The 24212-nt window shown below is 35.7% G+C and overlaps 1 protein-coding gene across 2 annotated transcripts in view; it reads right to left on the minus strand.

Annotated features, from left to right (window-relative positions):
- Positions 1-1074: 1074 nt before the first annotated feature.
- Positions 1075-24212, minus strand: part of LOC124828407 (ATP-dependent zinc metalloprotease FTSH 12, chloroplastic-like) — a 35717-nt gene continuing 12579 nt past the window's right edge. Inside the window, exons 3-19 of one of the 2 annotated variants that reach the window (XM_088114238.1) lie at positions 22016-22233; positions 21492-21766; positions 17603-17680; positions 17252-17494; positions 16680-16820; positions 16410-16577; positions 15484-15596; positions 14096-14312; positions 13603-13674; positions 6516-6635; positions 6321-6437; positions 6047-6223; positions 5789-5908; positions 5623-5697; positions 5180-5287; positions 2788-2868; positions 1075-1643 (exon numbers count right to left, since the gene is read on the minus strand). In XM_088114238.1, coding sequence (XP_087970364.1) covers positions 1566-1643; positions 2788-2868; positions 5180-5287; positions 5623-5697; positions 5789-5908; positions 6047-6223; positions 6321-6437; positions 6516-6635; positions 13603-13674; positions 14096-14312; positions 15484-15596; positions 16410-16577; positions 16680-16820; positions 17252-17494; positions 17603-17680; positions 21492-21766; positions 22016-22233 — 2401 coding nt within the window. In that variant the 3' untranslated portion in view covers positions 1075-1565. Of the gene's footprint in view, positions 1644-2787; positions 2869-5179; positions 5288-5622; positions 5698-5788; positions 5909-6046; positions 6224-6320; positions 6438-6515; positions 6636-13602; positions 13675-14095; positions 14313-15483; positions 15597-16409; positions 16578-16679; positions 16821-17251; positions 17495-17602; positions 17681-21487; positions 21767-22015; positions 22234-24212 lie in introns of both variants that reach the window. The other variant, XM_088114239.1, reaches the window with a different exon arrangement.

Raw genomic sequence — 24212 nt, forward strand, 5'->3', positions numbered from 1 at the left:
TAATTACCTTTTTATCGTTTATTATTAATTAATCTACTTATTAGTTTTTTTAATCAACAAGTAATGTGCCACTCAAACGAGACATAAAAAGGTTACATTCTTTCACTTTGCTCATGTGACATTGTATAAGTTTATGAACAAATAAACAAACATTATGCACATTAAAATATTCAAGCATTCTTTGTATTGGGTAAATCATAATTTCATAATTAAAAATATGACCAATTTGGGTCCTGACAATTGGACATCAATTAATTGTCATACTCCATTCCATGTTCCTCATAGTAAACTTCTTTCTAATATGAGCATTGTTCATAATTTATCTAACATAATTCAAGATAATCCTTGTTTACATTACTCAAATACAGTTATGCATGCAATCATAATATTTAATCAGAAACATTATAATTGACCTCAAAGTGTTAATCATCTATCATAAAAAGAAAATAATACTCAACTTTCATTTTTAACAATAATATCCATATTTATCCCATATTTGAAATGGGCTATACTTAGATGTTAAACAGTTCCAAATAAATTGTATGAAAAAATTCTTATTCACCAGCATTCCCAAGGCCTTTCTTAAGTCTTATTACAATGTTTATCATCAATAATATAGTTGTGTGTAATATGTGCACATCAAACTTTATGGTAGTCAATGTATTCATTGATGGCCTACCAAAAGATTTATTAGTTGTTTGGGAGCATTCTCTCACAAACTCCAAAACTATTTGACGCGTCCAATACTGAGAACATGTATGTCTTCCAATATAGCAAGATTAATATCCATAACACTGAAGTGAAATATGATTTGTTCATTCTAGTAAGAGAAATTAAGCTCATTAAGTAGCAGTGATAGAAGCGATTTAGCAGCAATGACAGCAACAACAGCAGTGGTGGTGCAGTGAAGGGCATTTTACTCATTTTCATTATTATAGAGGTGCAGTGGTTTTCATTATGTAAGAAAACATCTTACATAGAATAACGAGGAAACAAGATCAATATCTTATACTAGAACATACTTGGTAAGATTCTTGCAAAAATTCTAACAAGAACAAATAATGCTACGAACAGTAAGAATTAAAAACTACAATCATACTAATCATCAGAACAATTTTTTGTGTGTGAAATGTTATATCTTGTCCATGCTTAGATTTTACAAAATTGCAAACCATTGAGTTCACTAGACTCAGTCAGCATCATACTCAGAAGCATACAAAATTCAGCTTCAAATTTTGAGAGCTAAAAACTTCATCCTCATCCACACGTAAAAAAACTGAAAAAAGAATTTCAGCAGTCCCCTAACTAACTTGTGGAAAAGTCTCCAAGGCTTACCATCATAAATAATTCACTAAATTAGATGTATGAGCGACCGATGGAAGAGCAAAATGAGTAGAGAATCATAAACAATTCATTACTTCACTGTGTTCTTCCTGATTCCTTTCTTGTCCAATGAATGAGTAGCATGCGGTTGAGTTCCTATAAAGAAGTTACCGCATCAAACTCATTTCTGTCACCAATTATAACTGTGGCAACTGAGGTTGTGACAGGAATATCTTAGTGTGTCAACATCTATGGAGAGGAGCAGGATATAAGTCAGGTAAGTGATATCGTATTCTATCATTATGCGGTAATGGTCCCTCCTGCATCGATAAAATTATAATTATTGCATTGTTTGGAGGAAAGTGAAAAGCAGCACAACAGCAAGGAGAAAATTACAGGAACTGATCCAGAAATGGAAAACCTTAAATTATAGGAGGTAATAGGCTGGGATGGGCTGAGCGTAGGAATACATATATGTGGATAATAGGCTCAACACTTGAGATTGAAACTGTAAAATAATTCTAGAGGGCTTGAAAGATCCCTCTCACTCTCATTCTATATATAAGAAAATTCAGATACAAAATAGGATAGTTCTAATACAATAATGATAAATAAGATAAATACTCTAACAATGATAAATAGAGTAAATATTCTAACATCAACAAACTTCTCTTAGAAAATGAATTTTAAGTCTAATTCAACTTCACAAAAACTATCTTACAAGGTGAAGTTTGTATTTACTCATTATAAATTGACTTTATCTCTATTCCATGTGAGATCTTTAACACTTGAAATTAACTATTGGTGGGAATTCCAACCAGAAAATCATATATACTTCCAAAAGTTAATATTCTAGAGGAAGAATAAGCCAAGAAATTGTACAATGCTTCCCAATTTGCTTGTTGGCAAGTTGTCTTAATTGCAGTCATCCCTAAGTAGGAATGCTTAATTACTTTAGTTACAGCCTCTTTAGGGACTACCTAAGTAGCAAATCATTTAGGAATGCTTAATTGCAGCCTCAAGGGTTGGTGTTTAGTTTCACACCAGCCAGAGATATAGCTTAAATATATCTTATGAAGTTTGGAGAGTTCTCACCTTACACAACAGATATTGATTTAGTGGAGTCGAATTAGCCCTTAAGTTCAATTTCTAAAATATTAGAATTTATAAAAATTGCTGATAAAATACCAATGAAAAATATAAAGTGAATAGTGGCAGCTAATATTAACAGATAAAGGCAGTAGAGAGTGAGAAAGAATAATTAACCATATAAGCAGATCACCTTTCGACCTCTCAACCAATAAATTACTTTTGTACAATAACAATAATAATAATAAATGGCTAGAGTCCTGCAATTATGCTGCTATATCATCGAATGCATGCTATTGCGACAATATATGACATTGAAGGATATCCAATCCCACTTTAACCACATTAAGCTAAAGGGAATAGGAAAGAAAGTACCTCATCTGGGTTTATTTGGAATGGCTTTGCAAAGTCCTCAAACATTACGGGAGAATGTTCCTTCAATTTTTCTTCAACTTCCTACAGATCATAAAATAGAAGATATATAAAAAGAGAAACAAAACAAAAACGTTACATAAAAGGGGGAAAAGGAAAAGAAAATTATGTCAGGCCACAAGCAGCAAAGAGCAGAAGAATACGCTTTGAATAGGAAACTCAAGACCAAGTGAGCGAAACTTTGATTTCATACTGATAAGAACCAGGAAAATATGATAGAGCAACCAACTCTGATTGCACAAACAAAAGAGCTCCAGCATAAATGAACCAACTCTAATTCTCATCCTCCCTCCGAACATCCTCGTCTAGTCTCTTCCAATGCTGACAGTAAACCATGGACAAAGCTAAGTACTGCTGCAGGTTCCCCAAGAGAGCATCAACAGCTCCCTTCTCCTTCCCAGACTTATACTTAATTTCGAAATTAAATCCAACCAACTAAGAAACCCTTTTCTGTTGCTCTTCTCTCATGAGCCTCAAAACTGTCAAAAAAAAGATTTTATAGTCTGTGTAGTACAAAGTACCTTCCCAGAAGGTAGTTCCTCCATTTATGGATAGCTAGTACAATTGCCATCAACTCTGGTTCATATACTGATTTACTTTGAGCTATCACACCTAAGGTTTTACTCATATAAGTTATGGGATGCCCTTCTTGCAAAAGTATAGCAGCTATGCCTTTTCTTGATCAGATTCAATGGTAAATCCTCTCAAAGTTTGGGACTGCTGATCCAAAACAGTTGTCATTTCCCTTTTGAGATACTGAAAAGCCTCTTGATCCTCGTTTCCCCAATTAAAATTATTCTTTTACAACTGTTGAGCAAGAGGCCAAGCAACCTTCCCATAATTCTTCAGAAATTTTCTTAGTAGCCTGTTAACCCCAGAAACCACCTCAGTCTCTTCAGATCACAAGGAATGGGCCACGGTATCATGTCTCTTATTCTGTTTGGATCTTGGTTGACAACTTTCTACGAAATAGGACCCAAGTATTCTGAGTTACCTTTGGCCAAAACTATACTTCTTATTAGCAAACAATAGATTTTCTTCAAGGATTTGTAGCACCAACCTAGAGTTCCTTGTGGGTCTCTTGCCCTTTGCTGTAGATCTTAATGTCATAAAAAAGGTACTGTACAATCATAGAAATAAGTAGCAGATCCTATATAATCAGGTACATCTAAATTATATATGTTTTAGTAGGGTCGTTTTTATTTATTCGTGCATAATATATTTATTATTAGAGGATATTAAATCTCCTCTATTTATTGTATTGATTCATTTTCTCAATAAATATTTGCAGTGCAATTTCACTAATGTCAATTGGCTTTAAGAAAAAATTTGACAAGATACCAGAGCCTATTATTCATCCTGATAATTATCTATCCTGGTAGGCAAGCTTGGTTAGATAGACATTAGTGGAGTGAGCGTTCGGAAGTACCACATTGCATGCTTCAAGTCTTGGAGCGCAACTTACTTATCCGTTGGGCAACTATACTTAATGTTAATTGGTTTTAAGATGAAATCTGACAGGTTCTTCTTCTTTCTTTCAGCAACTGCTTAATCTCATTCAGCTACCATTAACTCTCCTCTCAAACTCTTGAACTTAAGACTCCATAGTGATGCATGTAGAGGCCAGTCAAGTTACCAAAACCAAATGCTCTAAATACCAATTGTTCAGAACCAGGAATGTATGAAAGAACAACCAACTCTAATTGCATTAATAAGGTTCCAGCCAAAATCAACGAGATTCAGAACTGGGAATACAATTAGCAATTGCAGAAGATAAGAAAGATAACAAGTCAAATTAGAGTGCCCAATTCCCAAATAATTTCTGCCTACCACCTCTCCCTACAACCACCTATTTATACTTTTTCTCTCCCTCTAACAACTTGTGCAAATCCCACGCCACTACTGCCAAGTCAGCAGCAAGTTAAGCCCCCAACTATCTCTCCTTATTCTGATGACCAAGTGTCATACTTCTCTTCTGTCTCCTAAAAATACACCTCAAACTTGGGTTTTATCATATCGACTCTGATTAAAACAGCCAGTCCATTTCCATCCCACTTATCTAAATTCAATCCATGAGGTATAATAGGTGTATAAACCACATTTTAAGCCCAAACAGCTCTCTTGTACGGGAGAAAATTTGAGACAGAAAACTATCCTCACAGCCTCTATGGAACAATTTCAAGCATGTGAGGATACAGAGATATTTTTTGTGTAAATACATTATACAATACAATGAAATATCAAACATAAAACAAGTTAATTATACTTTAACCACTTCCCTCTCCAATGAAAAAGGTAAAACGAAAATGACAACAGAAATAGGAGCATAGCATACCAATCCAGTCACCCTTGACCTCTCCAGTAGTTCCTTTGCAATCAAGTCCAAAATGTGCCTATTATTCCTTAAAGCATTCATTGCAAGTTCTTCAGTTTCTTCAATGTACTGTCACAATATATCAATTAAATAACAAAACTCATTGTATATTCACAGAAAACAATTATAGTAACCATTTAAAATTTTAATCAATTTTATAATATTTATTTCTTTATTGATTATTTAACATGAAAACCAAAAGACCCCTCACAACTAGTTCTCTCTTCACCATGTATACAAAAATGCCATGTTCATATTGTCATCACTTTTGTCACAATTGTTTAACATGAAACAGCAGTTCATAAGCACAAGCCTTTATTAGATTCTACAGTGAAGAGTTTGGATAAGCATAAACTTCCTTTCAAATGCCAAATAGTAAAGGAGTGAGAACAAAACAGAATTACCCTAGTCAACTCCCTTGTAAAAAGCTCAGACACCTCTAGCGTCATGTCAGCAGGAATTACATGAGGGTCATCCCACTAAGAACAAATGAAGGAAAAAAATTAGTCACTATCACATTACGGAGAAAGGTAAACCCTACATATATTTGCAGCTTCAAAGAAGGATTACTCTATATCTTATCAACTCTCCATCTGGGCTGTCTGGTCGATCTATTAAACCAACCCTTTTTGTTAAACCGATTAACCCCAACTTCTTATTTTGAGGGCTGATAACCATCTCCCTAGCAATCTGGAAACAAATTTCACCAATAAGAAAAATAATTAAAACGATAAATTTGTATGACCAAAGTACTAATATCTTATATTTGTAGTACTTATTAATTGCTTGAGGCAGCAAAAATATATACTGAAATGATATCTTAGTTACCTTTGTTATCTTTTCAAGATCATCGCTTCCTCCATCACTTATATCATCACCAAATACAATACGTTCAGCACATCGACCACCATGAGCCACTACCATTTGCATCATCATGTAACCAAATGTTGTATAACCTTGGTCTACCATATCTTCTCGAGGATAGAATACAGATATTGCAGTTTCCTACTTAATTGGAATATTAATTCATGTAAAGACAAAATAATAATAGTAATAATCAAATATCATCGTTTAGCATATTGCAATTACATGATGCCCATACCTTGCCCCCAGGAAGGAGCTGTGAAAATGCATGCCAATCAAACCTAGGAAATAGGTGAGCAAGCACCACATGCCCAGCTTCATGAACAGCAAGCAATCTCCTCTTTTCCAAAGATACCTATTGTACAGAAATAAATTCAATACAAAATGGTCTACTATGTCAGATCCACAGTAAGAAAATTAAAGATAAGCATACCCTTTGTTCACATTTTTGTTGCTCTTCCTCTGTCAGAAGGACACCCATACCCTCAAGCAGTTGTTTATCCAATACATCAATAATATCTTGCTGGAAAATTTTGGAATGCCCTTTTCTCACCTGAAAAAACAACTCTGTATGACTAAAACACTTCATGTTTTACTATAGCATACTAATAGATGAACAAGAAAAAATGTCATCATAACCAAAAATGCATACAAGATATAGAAAATGTTACATGAGGATTTCAAATCATACAAAATAGAATATGACAAAAACATTTCTACCACGTAAAGTATTAATATCTAGATTAGCAGTAAATGCATTACTTGACAATGAGATGTCAACTATATTTTAGAAAAGAATATTTTCCCTGATCTGAAATGGATAATGAGGAATTATAAGTAGGAAGGGGAGATTAATTATGTACAGTAATATATGCATGAATATCGGGGAATAATCTATTTTGTAAATGCTAGCACTAAAAGTGGAAAAAAGGAAATAAAAACATCTACTTACCATTGTGATAATACGATTAGTTCAGATAGTGTTATCTGTTAGTTAGGTGGTTAGTATGCTGTTAACTACTTGTAATGTGTATTACAAATAGATGTTGTATGTAAGATTGTATACGTTGTATATGAGAAATACAATTTCAGATTCAGCATTGCATATATCTCCTTCTCTCTCCCTTCACATTCTTTCTTTTTGGTTGTATTTAGATCAAATTTCCTTTTTGCCAAACATATTGCATAATTCTGATTCCATAGATCAATTCATGGTTCTAATTGTTTTCCTTATTTATAAACACTCCTTAATTTGGGCTGTAGATATCTATCATTCGAAGAGTTAAAATTTGAGTTAAGTCTATCTCAATCATACAAAACTTGAATTGTAAGGTGAAGATTGCCTCCAAATTACCTTCTATAACCTGATCATATCTCTAGAATATGAAAGATTTTAAACACACCACTTTTTTGTCAAAGACTAAACATCTTGAACATAGAGTTAGCAAACATAAATACCCACAAATGATCCAATAACATGTGACAATTGTTGGAGTTCAAGTGTAATTTGTAACGCCCCGGCAACTTACAGGGAATATTGACTGCTTAACCATGGAGTTCTTATGGGTTAGGCTACCGAAAAGCAAATGCATTTAGTGATATGAGTAGCCAAATCAATCCATTTAAGCTATCCTTCAATTGTATAGTCCCATACCTATACAGTCTCTAGATCCCTCTCATTCCGGTGTATGTTTGATTCATCCATGTGTCCCTTCCACTGGAAGCCTGCCAGGAGCCGCTCCTTGTCAGTGCCCCCTGCACTTCGTGCCTCTTGCACCGGCGATCACTCCCCACCCTCGTCAATGCCTGGGTGCCACATGCAAAGTGAAATAAGGCTTTGGGAGTCACTTCCACGCTCATCTTAACACATCAATGTCTATCTTACCATTCATAAAAGGCGGCAAGAGGGGCAGCGGAGAGTAAGATGTGGTGGTGGTGCTTTGCTTCAAGCATCGTTGTTTTTCACGATACCCATAATTTTGAAACCAACAATAAACGCCATACTCTCCAATTTCCCCATAAACTTTAAGTCTCGTTGCAATCTCGTGCACTTGCTCTCTATTTGGATTTCGTATCCCAAATGCAAAAAGGGCCTCTAGTAGAGCAACTTGTTCTTTAGTAGGACTTCATCGTTTCTATCCCAACTTGTCTTGAACTTCCAAATTTCTTAAATTTTTGTTCATTTTTCTAAGAGGCAAAAGTGAAGGAATATTATGTATGTGTCAAAGAGGGCTGATACAATTAATTTTCTTTTAACTCAATTTTGTCCATAAGTCCAGTCTAGATGTATTCTCCCTTTCTCGCAAAGGATCTTACTAGATCTAAGTCCAAAAAGTTTATATTCATGATTTGTTTAAGTTAAATTAATTTTTAGGGTTCGTAGCATTGTTCTACCTATCATGCCTTCAAAACGAACGGAGGTTAACAACGGTTTTCCAGCTTATATACCCCATTATTAGTTTATCAGTATAAAAAAAAGGTGTCAACACTGACTTTTGCTTGTTATTTTACTCATAAATCTTTGTACATAACTCCAAATGAGTTGATTTCTTTTTTATTGGAAACTAGACTCAAATATTTCTTTGGACACCAAACTCGAAATTTTTGGACAACAGGGCTAGCTGCAGTAAAATTATTAAAATCGGAAATTTAATCATGCTCCGGTATTCTCAGCTTTGACCTTAGTTGATTGTTTTGTTCATTACTCTCTCTACCAAACTCCGATTGAGTTTATTATTGCTCTGCTGGAAACTAGACTCACACATCTCTCTTTGGACACCAAACTCGTAATTTTTGAATAGCAGGGCTAGCTGCAGTAAAATTAATAAAATTGAAAATTTAATCACTCTCTGGTATGCTCAGCTTTGACCTTTGATGTCCATTTTACTCATTACTCTCCCTACCGAACTCCAATTGAGTTGATTATTGCTTTGTTGGAAACTAGACTCAAATATCTTTCTTTTGACACAAAACTCGTAATTCCTTGAGGAGTCGGGGAGATAGGTCTGAAGTTGCGATGGAAGACGGCTCAAATCGCCCTGTTTTGCGAAACAGGTTTGGTACGACAAAATTTAAGGAAACAACAGAAACTTGAGTAAATGATTGAGTCATGAGTTTAATACTGTGATGTATTGTAATATTGTGACTTTGATAATCTGAGTGGTGATGATCCGGGTTATTAATATTGTGACTTTGATAGTTTGAGTGGTGATGATCTGAGTTATGTGTTGAATATTGCGTTGTAATGTAAGGTTGTGACTAGGAAAATCTATGTTGTGATATTTTGATATTGATATTATATGCTATGTTAGGTTCTTCATTACTCACCCTGAAATGTTGTGGTTGTGGTTTCCACCTACGATGATCGTACTTGTACGGGAGTAGATGGCGTTGCAGATGAGGCAGAGATGAAGTAGCACGACGAGAGTTATGGGAAATACTATGGGGGACTTATCATGTTTGAAAGTAATTTTATGTCTTTGAATAATGAATTTGATATTTGTAAGGTTTTAACCTTATGTTGTAAGATACTTAGACTTATGATGGTTTAGTTCCGCGATGTTAAAAAAAAACTAGCGTAAAATTTCGGATTTGTTATTTTCTAGTGGCACTCCGTAAGGGGTGTTCCATAATTTGGAGGCCAAAATTGTGTAGAAACAGGCAAGTTGAGTAACATCTAAGTAAGAATACTCAAACACATTGCCACAAGGCTTTGGATTGAGTGTGGGTTAAGTTCTCTTAATGGATTAGCTTGTGACTTATTGATGAAAATCTCTCAGCAAGTAGTATTGGAACTGATCATTGGTGATCAGCTCAAAGTAGTACGATTGAGCTGATGGTGAATCCTAGGTTTGTAGATCCGTTGTATCCAGAGTCTTCCTGTAGGGATTCATGCATTGTGTCTAATTGAGGTCAATCGTGGAGCCAAAGAATTGTAGTAAGGGGGCCCAACATATTCTATTCTTAGGGATCCATAAAATATTTTTTGTATAAATTTTAGAGGGGATCAAAATTAGAGTGACCACGCATCCCCATGTCACCCCCTCCCTCTGTCCCCGGTAAAAGTGAATGGTGGTTCAAGTGAGGGTCACCATTAAGAACTCATGATTGTGGATAAGAAAGGCTTATGCTAGAGGGCAATCTTACAACGTGGAAAAGGCTCACACTTGAGGGTGAAATTATATGAATTCAATTGTGATTTGGACTCTAATAGGCAAGTTAAGCATCATATAACTGAAATAAAAGAAGTAAAAGCATGTTACCTTAACTTAGATACTATAATTAGGTTGCATCTCTAGTTAATGCATGTGGGATCTTGAATAATATTTATTTATTATTATTATTAGTAGTAGTAGTAGTATTTTAATTTATTATATGTATTATGCCTTATTTAGTTTATCATATTATATACTATTCTTTAAATAGTTTTTTTATATTTTTAAGACTATTGTGAAATGAAATTCTATTGAATCACTTGGTTTTACACCCTTCTCCTTAATCCTATATTTATAGGATTAAGTGAATGGAACACACCTCACACACACACTCAGATACAGCACATACACACTCCTTTCCAACTCACTCTTAGTTGGAACACACTTGAACACAACTCATACATACATAACTCATACACAATAACCAATAATTCTAACACTCCCCCTCAAGCTAGAGCATACAGATTGTATGAACCAAGCTTGGAATAATTGAACTTGGTTTTGGACTGGATGATTTGTCTTCAAGAGTGTGAGGCAAACATATATGAGTTATCACATGTCAATGAACTAATAGCAGCTTGTGAAACTTCAACTTCAAAAGTCGATGAAGGAGAGCAGCGGTGGAAAATGACAAACTGCAAGGACTGAATCCCCATCAATGATGGATGGGTGATGGGATCAACAGTAGTAGCTGAAAGTTATAAAACTGCAGGGACTACACCCATGGTGGACTGACATTTCCTTTGCAATGTTGTCTTGGAACGATACTCCCCCTCACTGCAGGGACTAAATTGCTATTACTGACTGATGGGGCCTGCAGGGACTAAATTGTCATCACTAACTGATGGGGCCTATAGCAGCCGGAAGCGACAAAACTACAGGGACTGCCATCACTAACTGACGAGGTGATGGAGGCCTACAGTGGATTGACAGGACAAAACTGCAGGGACTGCCATCACTAATTGATGGGGCCTGTAGTGGCTGGAAGCGACAAAACTGCAGGGACTGCCATCACTAACTGACGAGGTGATGGGGGCCTACAGTGGTTGAAAGGACAAAACTGCAGGGACTGTCATTACTGACTGATGGAGCATGTGGCTGGAAACATATGGCAGTGGTTGGAAGCATACTCCCCCTTAGTGTGAACGGCGGAAATGTGAAATATCACAGTTGCTGGACCACTAAAACAAAACAAAATATTAAGCTACAATGCAGAAACAAAGGCATCAAAGATCCAAAGACATGTTGGAGGTCCAAAATTCTTTGTTGGACAACTCCCAAGTGGTGATACTTAGCAGTGAATCACAAGAAGATCGAGCTAAACTCTAGCCCAAGAAGAACCGACGCAGTTGCGTCCGTTTGAGACGGTAGCGACTGCAGCGGCGGTTGACTGCGCCGGTGCCGACTGCGGCAAACGGTGCCTGGACAGCGGCAAACGGTGCCTGGACAGCGGCAAACGGTGCCTGGACAGCGGCAAACGGTGCCTGGACAGCGGCAAACTGTGCCGGACAGCGGCAAACGGTGCCTGGACAGCGGAAAACGGTGCCTGGACCTTCAACGGCGGAGACGAAGACAGACGATGCAAAGGCGGGAGTAGGACTTCCAAAAGCATGTTGTGTTGAGATAGATGTTGTAGCTCAAGTGAATGAAAATTGAGGAGTTGATGCACTAGAGGTCGATAAAAACATTGTTGGTGAACTGACAAAAGCGGTGGATGTTCCAAGGGAAAGTCCAGATTAAGACAAAGATGACGAATTAAATGTGGAACCAAATGGAGACTTGCTGGGCTGCCAACTAGACCCAAATGAAGTAGAACTTGTACTGGTATTGGAGCTAAGGGAGTTTACAGCCGAAGAGGAAGCCGAGGTGCGAAATCCAAAAGTTGTGCCAGAATTCATGACATTTATGGCAGGACTAGAGGAAAATAACGAACTCCCAAAAGAAAAAGAAGGGCTGGATGAAGGAGATGAAAAACTGCTCAAAGAAAAAGTTGTGTTCCCAGTTAACCCATATGATGGGGAAGATGCAGATGAACCAAATGGAACTGACTGGGTCTGAGTACAGGCTTCTAACCCAATGGTTGTAGAAGCCTGGGCACTATGCACAGAACCACTACTAGCACCAACAACAGATCTCGAGAGGCTATTTACAGTTTTAGTTGCCGAAGAGATGAAGCCAAAATTACCAATCCCTGCATATGAGCTACCAAAGGCAGTGTAGCTAATTCTACCAGCGGCTCTAAACCAGAGATGATAGAGGTAAGCTTGTTGATGGGACAGGAGAGGATCTGAACAGGGAGAGGGAGGTCCGGCCAGACGACCGGCAGCGGCGCGGTTTGATGTCGACGCCGAGAAGGCGGCGCGTGATGAACACGCATCCGAGATCTACCGGAGAGAGGAGGCGCATGACGATGCATGCGGACGAGACAAAGACGGCGACCACCAGGGTTAGGTCGCGCTTGAAGAGACGGTCCAGATCCACTGGACACCGGTCGGAACTGTGACGGTGGCCGACGAGAAGGCGGCGCGTGACAAACACGCACCCGAGACTAGCTGAAGACAGGCGACATGTGGAGGCGCGTGAAGAGGAGTCTGGTCTTGACTCCGGCGGGGTTGGCCGTCGCTCGAGGAGACACTTCAGATCCGCTGGTCATCGGTGGAAACTGTGACGACGGCCGGCGACGATGGGAGAGATCTGATGCTCGTGGCAGCGCGTGACTGAGAAATGGCTCTCGAAACCGGCATGGTTGGCCGTCGCTCGAAGAGACGGTCCAGATCCGCAGGTTACCGACTAAAACTGCGTCAGTGGCCGGCGGCGGCGGATAGCGGCGATGGTCGACGGCAGAGGCGACTGGCTACACTGGTGCTGACTGTGACACAGATTTAAGAAGAAGGAAAAAGGGCTGCCCACTGAAATTTTAGGGGCTGCCGGCCGCCGACAGACAGCAGAGACCCCGGAAGAAGATCAGAGAACCTGCTCTGATACCATGTGAAATGAAATTCTATTGAATCACTTGGTTTTACACCCTTCTCCTTAATCCTATATTTATATTTATAGGATTAAGTGAATGGAACACACCTCACACACTCAGATACAGCACATACACACTCCTTTCCAACTCACTCTTAGTTGGGACACACTTGAACACAACTCATACATACATAACTCATACACAATAACCAATAATTCTAACAACTATATTTATATTATTATTACATTAAAAATGATATTAAAAGGTACCAGGTAAGGGTATTTTATACAACAGGTATTCAAAGCCAAAACCGATATTTGAAGTTCAATACCTACCGACATTATTGCTGATTCATTAACAAGGTTTCTTATATCTGCTCCAGAGAATCCAACAGTACGGAAGACAAGCTGTTGAGATACAGAGAGCGCAACCACATTTAGCTCAAAGAAGATCAAGTCTCACATTCTAATTAAGAATTGAAAAACGAATAGGAAGACACAAATATGATAAAAATGCAGTCCAATGCCAATTGCTACGGAGATATTATTGACGCAGAGTCTACTTTTGATCATCACAAAATTTCATTAGAAAATGAATCTGGTACCAAGAAATGACTCCTAATTTAAGCAGTGAATATTGTAATCCTTAAGATACTAATCTGCCAATTCTACAGTGCGTACTACACAGTAGCCTGTTTCTCAAAATGCCACGTCCTTATCTTTCACGTACCACAATTATCAAAGTCTATTTTACCCACAAGCAGCCTTTTGACTTCATTAGCCTATGTTTATTTACTTAAATTATATATTCCTCAAGTGAACCATGTACCTCTTCAAAATTCACATCCTCGGCCAATTGCTTTCCAGAACTGTGCACACCAAAAATCTGGATTCTCTGCTTTGCATCCGGCAAACCAATGTACAGTCGACGATCAATACGGCCAGGACGAACAAACTCAGGATCTAATTCATCTGGCCTATTTGTAGCACAGATGAATATGATAGCTTGTCTGAGAGATACACGGTCAACTCCAGTTTTTTCCTTCCTAATCTCATAAATAGATGAAAATAGAAATCACCAACAAGAAAAATAAAATAAAATAATAAATATATATATGGAAAAGAAACACAAAATAAATTATGGCCACATATAAATGCAAATATTAATAGTTGGCAAATAATATCTAGTTCTTCAACACAGACTTGACTTATATAGCAATAACTACATAAGTATTATAAAAAGTGTTTAAATGAATGTGTGGATAACTACTGATACAAAGAATATATCAATCCCTGATTTCTAAAATTGGAAAGTTTACATATTTCCGTATTCACATATACTAAAATCATATTTAACAATACCCCAAAAGCTAGAGCATATATACAATGTTGTCAATAGCAGATCACAGAGAGATGATGATAGGTTCTTGGGATCAAGAACCTATGGAAAGACACTCAAGAACACACAAAGACAAATTATCTGAATTATACAGCCCTCCTTTTATTGAAAAGAATCACAAGAATGGTGATACAACGTAACCCGAGAGCTTAACCTCCCTCCAAAGAACTACCAGAGTTCCCGCCAAACAATAATACTCAAAACTAATCCCAACCAACCACTAATCCCCCTTTTATATCACTTACTAACAGCACTTAACAGAACTATTCCTAACTGCCACCCTCCTTTTATTGAAAAGAATCACAAGAATGGTGATACAACGTAACCCGAGAGCTTAACCTCCCTCCAAAGAACTACCAGAGTTCCCGCCAAACAATAATACTCAAAACTAATCCCAACCAACCACTAATCCCCCTTTTATATCACTTACTAACAGCACTTAACAGAACTATTCCTAACTGCCTTGGCAGTTAGGCTCTGTGACTTTACCCCTCCTCCTATATACAATCAACTCCCTAACAGATGAAAATCTGCTATGATATAGCAGATGCCATGACAGGCGAAAAGCAGTTGAATATTATATATTCAACAATAACAATTACAAAAATATAAAAAAGTTAAGCTATATGAAATAAAAGAAGACTATAAGCATTGACCTATATTAATTCAAGCTAATTGATCAAGGCAAAATAATGATTAATATAATGTTTTCATATGTCCAACGCATAATATTAACTCAAGCTAATTTTAGATTCTGATTTAGATAATGTAAATTTTCAAGAGCCACATAACCTCCCTTTTACAAATTGATAACTTACTCCCCATCAAGCTGTGCAATAAGAGCCTCAAAAGTTGCCCTTCTCCTAGGATCCTTCCTAGCATGTCTTCCAGCAATAGCATCTATTTCATCTACAAATACAAAACAAGGTGCCTGCAGGATAAAAATGAGAATTTGTGACCTCAAATCACCATTTACTTTCAGAGGGTGAAACCCTGCCAAAAATTATCTCATTATAAATATATTTTCCAACAGGTATCTAATTTTATTAATGAATTCTAAAAGTATTAGAAAGAGAAAACAGTACAAAAAGAGAAAACAGTACACAGAAAACAAAGAACTATAAAATATGCTGCTAAATGTGATGCATGACAAACTTTCTGCCGACCACCATAGGCCTCAAACAAACCAGGCAGTGAAGATTTAGGTCACCAGAATATGGTTTTCTACATGTTAAAGCACCCCAGCAAATGTAATGGAATTGAAGCAACATACTTTGAAGAAAAAAGGCAAACTGCCCTCTGAGAAATTGAAATTGGTTTACAGAAATAAGCTCACCCATTATGAATTTACACTAGATTACTAATAGATGTCACAATTTAAAAATTCTTAAATTCTACACATTTTCTTAATCATAAGGATTTTCACTTTCCTATTTATTCAGTACCCAACAAGACCAAACTCAGCCAGAAGGATTAAGTGGACTGAATTCAGGAAAAATAGCTTGGAATATGATAGTTAAGGAGCATAAAAAAACAAGAGTATATTCATGTTTTACCAAATATTTGTGGCAAAGCTACAAGCAACAACATCTGATTTCTATTGATCTGACCAATTCTAAAAATGGATCAATCGCCTTGAATGAGCATATCTAACTAAGTGCAAGCAACAGAACTTTAAATCGGACCATGATTGCCATTTTAACTTGTATTTGATATTAGAAGTAGCTAGGGTTTCATTGCTTACATTTCTCCTAGCAATGGAAAACATCTCGTTTATCCTAGATGCACCACTTCTTTCACTATCAGTGAACTCAGCACCCGAAGCAAATACAAAAGGTAATCCACTTTCTTTTGCAAGTGTCCTGGCAAACAATGTTTTTCCAGTTCCTGGAGGTCCAGAAAGTAGAACACCCTGCAACGTGCTCTCATCAAACAGCTTACCTCATTTCATGTCAATTATAACATTTATAGCCATGAGGAGGATTACTAGCTTTAAAAATATCAAATGTTTTACCCGAACAAACTGCACACCCCTTTCATAGAACTGCATAGGATTTCCCATATAGATCATTAACTCATCAAGAAGATCCCAAACGTCACCCCCCAACACAACTTCCTTGTACATTGACTTTGTTTCACCAACGTCTCCAATTGGCTGAAAGTAGAGGAACATAACTAGTAACAAAATCCAGTAGAAAAGCAGCAAGGTAAAATCAATTCCAAAATTTGATGCAGATACAGGATTCAATTTGTACATAATAAGTTCAACATCTCGGGAGGAAAGCATTGCTACACTGACTGTATTTGAAGTAAAATATGTGTCTCTCTCATCCAAAACCAAAGAACAGCAGAATTTAACTAGCAATCCATCAAAATAGTGGAATAAGGTTAAGTTTATATAGCTTTTTCTTTCAAAATGGTATGCCTTTTTTTACTAAAAAATTGACATATAGTGATCTCATTTACAAGAATAATTCAATGACTAAACAGAATATACATTGTTGTCCTTTTGTGGAAAAAACAACCCTTGTGCTGTAATTTTAGTTGTGTCTATTTCCCACAGAATATAGGAGATCAAAAGTTTACCATAATGAAATTTTCTGCTCGGGCCATATCAATGAGTTGATTATACTTCTTGTAAAGAAACCTCTTGGAAGTGATGTGTAGAAGCATCACAGACTCCCTTATAAGCCAGAGAATCAGTATTCCAGGTACTAAAGCAATCACAACCTTCATGAAATAATGGATCTGTCGCTTCTGAAGGAGATCTACTTCAGCTCCAGAACTCGTAATAATCTCAAACAGATGAGGATCGAGAGGGATATCAACCTACCAAATAAGAGCTATGTTAATCAATCGCATGTCCATGCCAGCTGGAGAACCTTGGAGAGAGATTTGAGATTTCTGATCACCAGTAACAATTTTGAAGTAACTTACGACAAATTCCAATGGAAAACCTTCTTTCATTGTCACATACAATTTTTTCAAATCTTCAGTAAAGACAACAGCTGCTACCTGTCAAAAAGACAACAGCTCAGCAACTGCCACCTGACCTAACTTGTCAAAAGACTGACGTACGTAAAATATAACTATACATAAGGAGTTCACATCATAGTAAGAAAAACAGAGAGGCTGTACTACAACATTCATATTTATAGCCCCTACTTACTAATTTAATTCCAAAAGTTGCATTGCCATCATATCATCAAACATCAAGATGAATTAGAAATTTAGGGTCAACCACATGAATCTTCATTAACCAGAATTGTATCAATTTCTAATATAGGTGACGTTAATCACCAACCTGTTACATTCATAAGTTTTAAAGTTTTTTATGGAGATCTCACATTAGCCAGAAATAATGTCTGTTTACCGTATATAAGAGGATGCAAAACTTAACTTACAAGCCGGTTTTGAGAGCATGAATTAGACATAGACACACATATATATAAGTGAACATTGATAATCAAGATTTATATATTCAAAATCATCTATAGAAAAACTTAGTCAAATATTATTTGAACATATTGTTACCAAGCACAAAAAAGAATCTAGTCCATCAATCTAAAGTCCAAAAAGTGAAGAAAAAATCTAACTGATTTAAGACATTTCACCCATTTCTTGATTATCATCATCATTGAAAAAAAAAAAACACTCTATCCGAGATTCATATAAAGACAAATTAACAACTTAAAATAATTCCACATTATATGAAGATATGATAGGAGAATAGATAAAAACATTTCCACATTATATGAAGATATGATAGGAGAATAGATAAAAACATTCCTAATAATACATAACAATCTAAATGTCCATGATTATATGGGATATGTTCCTTATTTCTACAATTGTAATAGAAACTTATTCTAAAATTTTAACTTATAAAACAAATCATCGGGTCTACCCTCATTAACATTGTGTTAAAGCCATATCAGAGCCCAAATTTATTTTTTTTTCTAAAACTAGGCATTTCAGCAGAGTGTTTGGTATGTGTCATACACTTGTCAATGTTTAATACATGTCAGACGTAGGGACACACCATTAAAGAGGCATGTCTGAGCTTCAAAGATTTCTAATAAATGACTATCATGCTAGTCAAGGTCTATGAAGCTTGGATACGGCTCCATCCTGCTTCCCTGCTGCACTTCCCTGCTTCAGAAGTGTTTGCGACACAAGCACGCATACGACACCCTGTGTCTGACACGGTGCATCAGGTCAAACACAGTCAAATCTTAGGACACGCATATTGGAGTTTGAATCGGAATTAAATCATGTGATTTGCAATTCAACTCAGTTGCCAATGATTCTATAATGTGTGAGTTTAGTATATGAAATGAAAGATTAGTAAGCCAAGTGAGGCAAGTAGTAATAGAAATGAAGAAATCACACAGATATGGAGAAGAGACTGTGTACAGAGGAGAGAAAAAGTGTGCAAAACCAGAGAGGCTATGTAGAAGATGAACAGTAAGTCAATATACAGAGTGAAAATGTTTCAAGAGTCGATGCATAGTTAATATTCTAATATGATGATATAATATTGCTTTTTAACTCTACAAGCACGGCTAGACATGACACTTGCTTTTTCTCTCATTATAAATGACTATGATACCTGTTGAATGACTCCCACCTTAATTTTAATTTTTTTTACTATTTCTTTTTCCTTTTTCTAAAATTGGAATCACAATTCTATGTTGTGAGACTACCAAATCTGTTAGAATGTTTCTAGTTTATTTTATTTCCAATTAACTATTATTTAAATTAATATATAGATATCTATCCATTCTTATATTTTTGATTTTACTTTTTTCCTTTTAAAACAAATTAGTTGTTGTTTAATAGTTTTTTTTATTTCTTTTTGGAAACTATTGAAGTTACGATTAATTTTTATATTTAAACTGGTATATAATTATTTTTTTCTATATAAAATTAGTTGATTAAGTTATTATTTGGTAATAATTAATTAAATTTCACAATATGTTAAATATATCAATAAGGATAATGATACTTTGACAATATTTTTTTAACAACATTTTAACATCATCTACCTGTCATTCTGTGATTGGTTCAAAATTACTCCACAATCAATAATAATAATAATCATAAACACCAACATGGACCAATCACAAAATGACACATAGATGGTGTTAAAATGTTGTCAAAAAAATATTGTCAAAGTATCATTATCTTATCAATAAAGAACAATTTAGTTATATATACATATGCCGTGTCCGTATCCCAGTTTTTCCAATTTAGTCATATCTCCATGTTTGTGTTGTACTCGTAACTTGTCTGTATTTGTGCTTCATAGGTCAAGATTCGGTAGCATATGCAGCATAGTTGTCATTCTCATGCTGTGGAGCGAAGCTGCTGACCCAAAAAGTGGAATAGCAGGAGAATGGGATAACCGCTTTTCTAATTTATATACACAAACATACATGTATATGCATGCATACATATATAGGGAGATTATCATGCAAGAGTACGGCTTATTGTGAGAGATGAGAGGATGTAATCTTAATAATTAGATCCAAATCTACAGTTTAAATTAAAGACTTCACTAAAAATATGATACACTCTCAATTCCAGCACCCTTTTCTCACTGAACAGTCCAAGTTTGATTCCCAAACTGCCCCAACTTCACCCTCTGCCACAAAGACAGAATTACAACTGCTGTAGTTACACAGCAAATAAGGATAAATATTACACCACTGCAAATACAGAACATGTCGGAGTATGATTTTGAACTTACTTTTCTAAGCTGTCATCCATGACAGCAGAGCCTCATCCCAAAGATAAGTATAACTACTAAGGATATCAAGTAATAGCAGTGCAGCAAAGTTTCTTTTTGCAGTACTACAAATGGCCTAGATGCAATCGAGCCACAGATTACATTTAATAAGGAATTTTATTTGGATCATATCTGCAGTGTAACTGCAGAGTTGCATTTTTTTGTCCTTGCAGGAGAATGTCAAGTTGTGACAATCAGGATATTTTTCATATTTCTTTCGTGTATTCCTCATTTTCCTTTGTTTATAAGTGAGATTAAATGTGTTGGAGATCTGGCATCATCTAGAGATGTGAATAAAATAAATTGAGGGGAAATTTTCACCTTAAAAGCCAATTTGTAGGATTAAGCTAAATCCACTTACAAAGAGAATGTGTGTCAACCAAATGTTAAGCTTCAACCAAGTCAGGAAGAGCCATTTAGTTAGGTAATTATATCATCTCACAATGACTAGGCTAGACATTGCCTCCCATGTTTGTGTTGTTAGTCAATTTTTAAATAAACCCCATGATAGTTAGCAAAATTTCATGGTTCAAATCTTGATACACATCAAAAGATTACCTGGTAAAGGAATTGTTTATATGGATAGAGGTCGAGATGCTAATGATAGAAGATCCACAAATGGCTATTTTGCACTCATTAGAGATCACATGATCTCGTGTAAAAGTAACAATTGAACTTGGTAGGTGTGTTGCATGGAGTGTGCTGTCAGCACTCATCATAGACAATTTGGGTCATATTACTAGTCAATTTGATATCTCCAACATATTAAGATATTCATCAACTACAACTATTCTATAGTTAATAGTGGTGAATAAGACATGCTCGTCCCCTTATTACCTTGGGTATGCTAACTGCCTACACTCATCATTGGATTTGATTCATTAAATTTAATATATATACATATGCTTCCTCAAAACTAACACGACCAATTTTTAATTAATAATATACATACTAATGGGAATGTGATACATGAACATCCAAGGGGGAAGAGCAAATAAATCATAGCAGAAATATGATTATAGAAATGGAACTTGCCTCAGAATTATCAAGCTTGTTGAGGAAATAAGTATAAGGAAGTTTAGGCCGATAGCGCCACCACCTCTTAGCTATCCATAGAGCCCTAGTATCCTGAGTGGGTGTCACCTTCTCTGCTACATCCTTCCGAAGACTCTGTTCAACCTCTTTCATGTCAAATTCAACTACATATTTGGCATTTAAGGAATCTAATTGTTCGGCAAAACGTTCTTTTCTAAGGATGTCTCTCCATTTATGAAGTCTTTCACGCCATGTACCCTCAAATGGAACCTCACCTGCATGCAAAAACAGTGCAATAAATTATAAAGCATTCTGTTATTACAATTATATTTCAATGCAGAAGAAACAGTGAAATAAATTATAAGCAGGAATCAAATGAAACATCAAAGTGAACAAAATTAATTTTCAAGTCATCGTAACTTCTCAATTCACTTAAATAAACTAAAACTAATGACAAAAAAAAGAAAGAACAAATTGAAGCAAAAAGTAAAATGGTAACAGACACAAAATTCTACAAAGATAACCTGAAATGCCCAAGCCTTTTGTTAGTTCTTTCTTCTCTTCTTTGTTTAACCTTTCATCATCCTCTATAATTTGTTTTACACGCTCCTCTTGATCATCCTCCCATGCATCCTCTCCAACATAAGAAGTATCATGAACAAGTGTTCCATCAGGTCTTTCAATAAGCTTTTTCATTTTTAGGCCTTTTGGCATGGTCCTCTTCCACATACCCTTCTTAAATCTGCAATCAAATAAATGAACAAAAACTCTTTTAAATGGATTCAACACGCTAAACACTTCTGTTGCATGAAATGATTTCTTTGAGATGTTGAAACTGCGTCTATGGTATACACAACAGAGTTCATCTTACATAATATAATTAAAATAAATGTAAAATAATTGTTAGAATACTTATCTTATTTATCATTGTTAGAATATTTACCCTATTTATCATTGTTAGAGTATTTACTCTATTTTTTATTATTATTGTATTAGAACTACCCTATTTTGTAACTTTTTTATATATAGAATGAGAGTGAGGGGGATCTTACAAGCCCTCTAGAATTACTTTATAGTTTCAATCTCAAGTATAATTATAGGTGATTTTATTCTTGTATACATTATAAGACATGCCTATATATCATATTCTATTAAGATATTCTAATAACTATAAAATATAAAGAAGGAAATAAATCATAAAATATAGAAGAACAATTTCGAAGAGATCATCTAAGATATTTTAAGATCGATATGAAGAAAATACATGTATAGCTATTCAAAGCAAGATGGAACCCCCATGAAAAAATGCCCAAGAGAGCTTTATATCCTAGTTTATTCATTCATTTATATGCGTTCTTACATCCGTAAAATACAAAAAAAAAAAAAAAAATACAATGATCTACACATAGGTGCCAGATAGGTAGTACAAAAGATGGGTATATCTATCCTAACAAATTAACCCTTTCACATAACTTAAGTAATTTTGACACTCCCTCTCAAATTGGAGCATATACCAAGAACCTATTCATTGGATTTGAGCTCCTCTCAAGAACTTAGACAAAATACATGCAAGTTGATTATTGGAGTTGACAAGTCTTAGATGTCATAGCTCAATATTAAGCTTCAACACTAGATCAAGCAACCACATTTTGTTCCTTGCTTTTCCAAGAAATAACATTGCCATAATATCACTTAAGATTAATAATAGACAATATATTTAGAGGGCTTGAATACACCTACCTCTCTTAAGATCTCACGTTTACAATGACAGAATTCCGATACAAAGAGAAGAGGAAATATCAAAAGTCTCAACTAGAAACCTAGGTACAACTCATAGGTACTGCAGGTTGTAGTTTCCAATTCAACTACTTTCTAACTAGGTTTAATACTTATTCTAACATTCCCCCTTAAGCTTGAGCATACAAATTGCATGTACCAAGGAGGAATAAATAAACTCAAAGGTCTCCTCGAGGACTTGGTCAACACATTTGCAAGTTGATCATTTGATCCATCAAACTCAGTGCAAATTTCTTTAGACAACAACTTTTTTGAATTAAAATGATAGTCAATTTTTGTGTTTAGTTCTCTCATGGAATACTTGATTGGAAGAAATGTGGAGAGCAACTTGGTTATCACAATACACCTTCATAGTCTGGATCTCCCAGAAGTTAAGCTCTTAAAGAATTGTTTCACCCATACAAATTCATTAGAGAAGCCATTGTACTATATTCAGTTTCAATAGTTGGTAGGGCACTACATTTTGTTTCTTACTTTTCCAAGAAAGAATATTTCTTCTAAGGAAAGCATAATATCCCGTAGTAGAGCATTTATCATTAAGGGATCCTGCCAAGTCAACATCACAATACTCGAGATTTGGATGTTTCCTTTATCTTCATATAAAGGACCTTGCCTCATAACCTTTTTGAGGTATCTTAGAATACAAATGATAGCATTTCAATGGCCAATACATGGATCTTGCATGAACTAACTTACAACACCAAATGCAAAAGACAAATCAAGTCTAGTAACAGTAAGATAAATAAGTCTTCCAACCACTCTACAATTGTTTTATGGATTTGGGAACAATTCACCTTCTTTTGTCATTAACTTTTTGATTTGGGTCCATGGAACTATCTACTAATCTACAGTCAATCATAGATGTCTCATTTACGGTGTTTAGAGCATACTTCCTTTGAGAGATTACAAAACCTTTTATTGACT

Source organism: Vigna umbellata, chromosome 4 (assembly GCF_029865625.1).
Source record: "Vigna umbellata cultivar VRB3 chromosome 4, Vumbellata_1.0, whole genome shotgun sequence".
In the NCBI taxonomy this organism is placed as follows: Eukaryota; Viridiplantae; Streptophyta; class Magnoliopsida; order Fabales; family Fabaceae; genus Vigna; species Vigna umbellata.